The sequence below is a fragment of the Vicia villosa genome, linkage group LG1 (assembly GCF_029867415.1).
Source record: "Vicia villosa cultivar HV-30 ecotype Madison, WI linkage group LG1, Vvil1.0, whole genome shotgun sequence".
NCBI lineage: Eukaryota > Viridiplantae > Streptophyta > Magnoliopsida > Fabales > Fabaceae > Vicia > Vicia villosa.
The window spans coordinates 53,073,174-53,076,005 of record NC_081180.1 but is presented as its reverse complement, the minus strand read 5'-3'; the positions used below and the strand labels follow the sequence as shown (position 1 = coordinate 53,076,005).

Sequence of the window (2,832 nt, the reverse complement as noted above, 5' to 3'; positions counted from 1 at the left end):
CAAAGGTTACTTGGCAATCACTTAATCTACCAAGTACACACAAATTTAACTCCATGCCTTATCCTGATCCTTCAGATCTTTTGTGAAATGCAGAAAACAGAAATGTACACACAGTACAAGGATACATCATACCAACCACAATTGAACAACTATGTGCAAATGAACACTCTTTGCACTTATCATTAAAAACTGAGATTCTGCTGAGCCAGATTCAAAGATTGCCAGAAAGTTAAGTACCCTTTAGGCTCTTGTGTCTAAACAAGAAACAAAAGTATACACAATTGTTGCAATTTGCAATTGACCGAGTGCTATAAGGTTGAGATGCAGCTACTAGTTGTTTTATTTTTACCTCATGTTGATTGTTGCCAAGTAAAACATAATAAGGCATCAGTCACCATTCATAATGTAAAGTTTGCAAACTTGTACATCAAGTGATCAAACATGCGGTTTGAGAAAAGGAAACAGAAATAGATTAGTGGAGCAAAAACACTGAAATTCTTGCAGAGATTATTATTCAGAAAAAACATAATTGGTTGTGGTTTGAGACTTGGAAGACCTTTCCTCCTCTGGAAAATGAACAATATAAGTAAAACACATTGGACAAAACATTTCAAAGAAAAAACAGTGGATAAAAAATTTCAAAGAAAACACAGTGGATAAAACATTTCAAAGAAGGTGACAAAATTTCTGAAACAAATGTCAAACAAAGTTGACAAATAACCAAAAGGGAAGATAAAAAAATTACAATATAAACAAATGCCCCAACATGATTCTCAAACATTACAGCACTTGATTATTCTTAGCTAATGATGACAAAGATGGAGATGATCAATGCAATGATGGAGATTTGGCTTCTCTTCGTACAAACTAATGATGACAATGATGGAGATTATCAAAGCAAAGTTTTAAAGGAGCAAATCAATGAAACTAAATAACATGAAAACAAAGGAAATGCAGAAAACATGATGCAGTCATTGTATAAAAACTAATGCAACCTCATAAGTGGTTCTTGTGACAAAGGCCTCATCCAGAGCCAAGAAGCATGAAGTTTAAAGAGGCTTTGCAAGTTTAACTACAAGCTTGCTACAAGCCTGTCAAACACCAAAACCAAGTGAAGCATCAAAATTAATATAATCCTCCCACCCCAAAAAAACAAAGCTAAATACCAAACAAAAGCTCTGAAATTATCATTGTAACAATAAACTCTTACTCTATTAATTAAACTATATATACTCATATATATCTTTCTTTCCTTCCAGCAATATACTACTACCACTACCACTACAATGAACAAGTAAAAAACCAACTAGAGTAAACCCTTGTTAAAACCAACAAAAGCAAGGGAATTAGCATCTTCAATTCACTCCTTCCAATATCTCCTTCTTTACAAAATTCTTCAACTTTATACCTCACTTCCATACCCCATTTACAAGCTGCAATTCACTTCACAGCTTATCTATCTCTGCAACAATCAATCATCAAACAATCAGTAAAAATCATCAAAAACACACAAAAATCATCAAAAACAAACAAAAACACAAAGATAGCACCTTTGTTGGTGTATCAGCTACCCTATAAGCATCAGCAGTTATACCCACTAACCATAATCCAGGGAAAACATTCTGAAAATCAAAACAAACAAAAAAAGAAAGTTTTCAGAATCAATCAGAAGAACGTGTTGTTAGGGATTGAAAAACTGAATGGGTGAATGAGATTATGAGAATCATACATCCATTTGTTTCTGAACATTCTTTGCCCTCTTCTTCGGCCTGCGATTGGGCCTAGAACCAGTCATCACGAAAATATCCTCTTCGATCTCATCCTTCGAAAGAGCGATCCAGAATTTCCTCTTCTCCTTCTTCTCAGCACATCCCGTATCAGCAAAACCCCGAAGCCGAAGCGATTTCGGCGCCGGATTCTCCCCGTTGTTGTTAACCGCTTCCTGCAATTCTCCACCGTTGTTGCTTTTAGAACCTCCAGCTCCAGTCCCGATCTCAAAAGCGCCTCTCGGAAGCATAGGTTTCCTCGGCCTCAAATTCCACGGCTTCTGCACTATCTCCCCGGCGACAGTAACCTCTTCTTCAACGTCCCGCTTACTATCCCCTCCGGCATCATCGTCGGTTTCCAAGTTGGAAGACGGTGGAGGATTTTTCGAGGATGAAGAAGAAGGGAGTCCGAATCGGTGCCTGGAGGTTCGGGATCCGAGTCGGTGAGGACGGGAGTCAGGCTCGGAATCAGGCTCGGAGGAAGCGTGATCGGGAGGACGACGGGAGCGTTGGTGGTTAGTGGTGTTGGTGTTGTTCTTCCCGGTGCCGCCCCATTTCAAGAAGGGGAGAGAGAAGTTGTGAAGCGGTTGAGACTTCACCGGTGATGGCGCGGTCGTCATTGGTGAACGGTGAACCAGTAGCGTCGGAAGTTAAACGATGAAGGTTTGTGGTTTTGAAACGGTGTCGTTTGGAAATGGGAAACCCTAGAGTGGTGTTAATGAGAGTGGTGGTGGTGTGGTGGTTTTTGCGTTGAGGGAGAAAAGTAGAGGCTGGCTAGAGAAGCCACAGAAGATGGAGTATCATGCTATGTGCTTATGGGGTATGGGAAAATTATAAGACTGAGTGTGAGTGAGTTCTATTTTGTTACTGTTTGTTTTGTTTTGTTACTAAATTTACGATCCACCCTAGATTCTTTCAAGTTATTCCCCTCTAGCTCCTTTATCCTTTTTTTTTTTTTTGGTATAATTTTTTTGTTTTAGTTTAAATGTTTTAATTACAAATTGAATTGGAGATTAAAAATTGAAGTGAATTTCTTAATACTTTCTTAGAAGGGTGAAATAAATAT

At 38.5% G+C, this 2,832-nt stretch overlaps 1 protein-coding gene across 1 annotated transcript; it reads right to left on the bottom strand.

Moving 5' to 3' along the window:
* Positions 1-1,163: 1,163 nt before the first annotated feature.
* Positions 1,164-2,615, bottom strand: LOC131637997 (uncharacterized). Its single transcript, XM_058908560.1, has 3 exons — positions 1,730-2,615; positions 1,551-1,622; positions 1,164-1,462 (listed from the first exon to the last, which is right to left on the bottom strand). Exons 1-3 carry the CDS (start codon positions 2,384-2,386, stop codon positions 1,457-1,459), a joined length of 735 nt encoding a protein of 244 aa, XP_058764543.1. The 5' UTR covers positions 2,387-2,615; the 3' UTR covers positions 1,164-1,456.
* Positions 2,616-2,832: the final 217 nt, after the last annotated feature.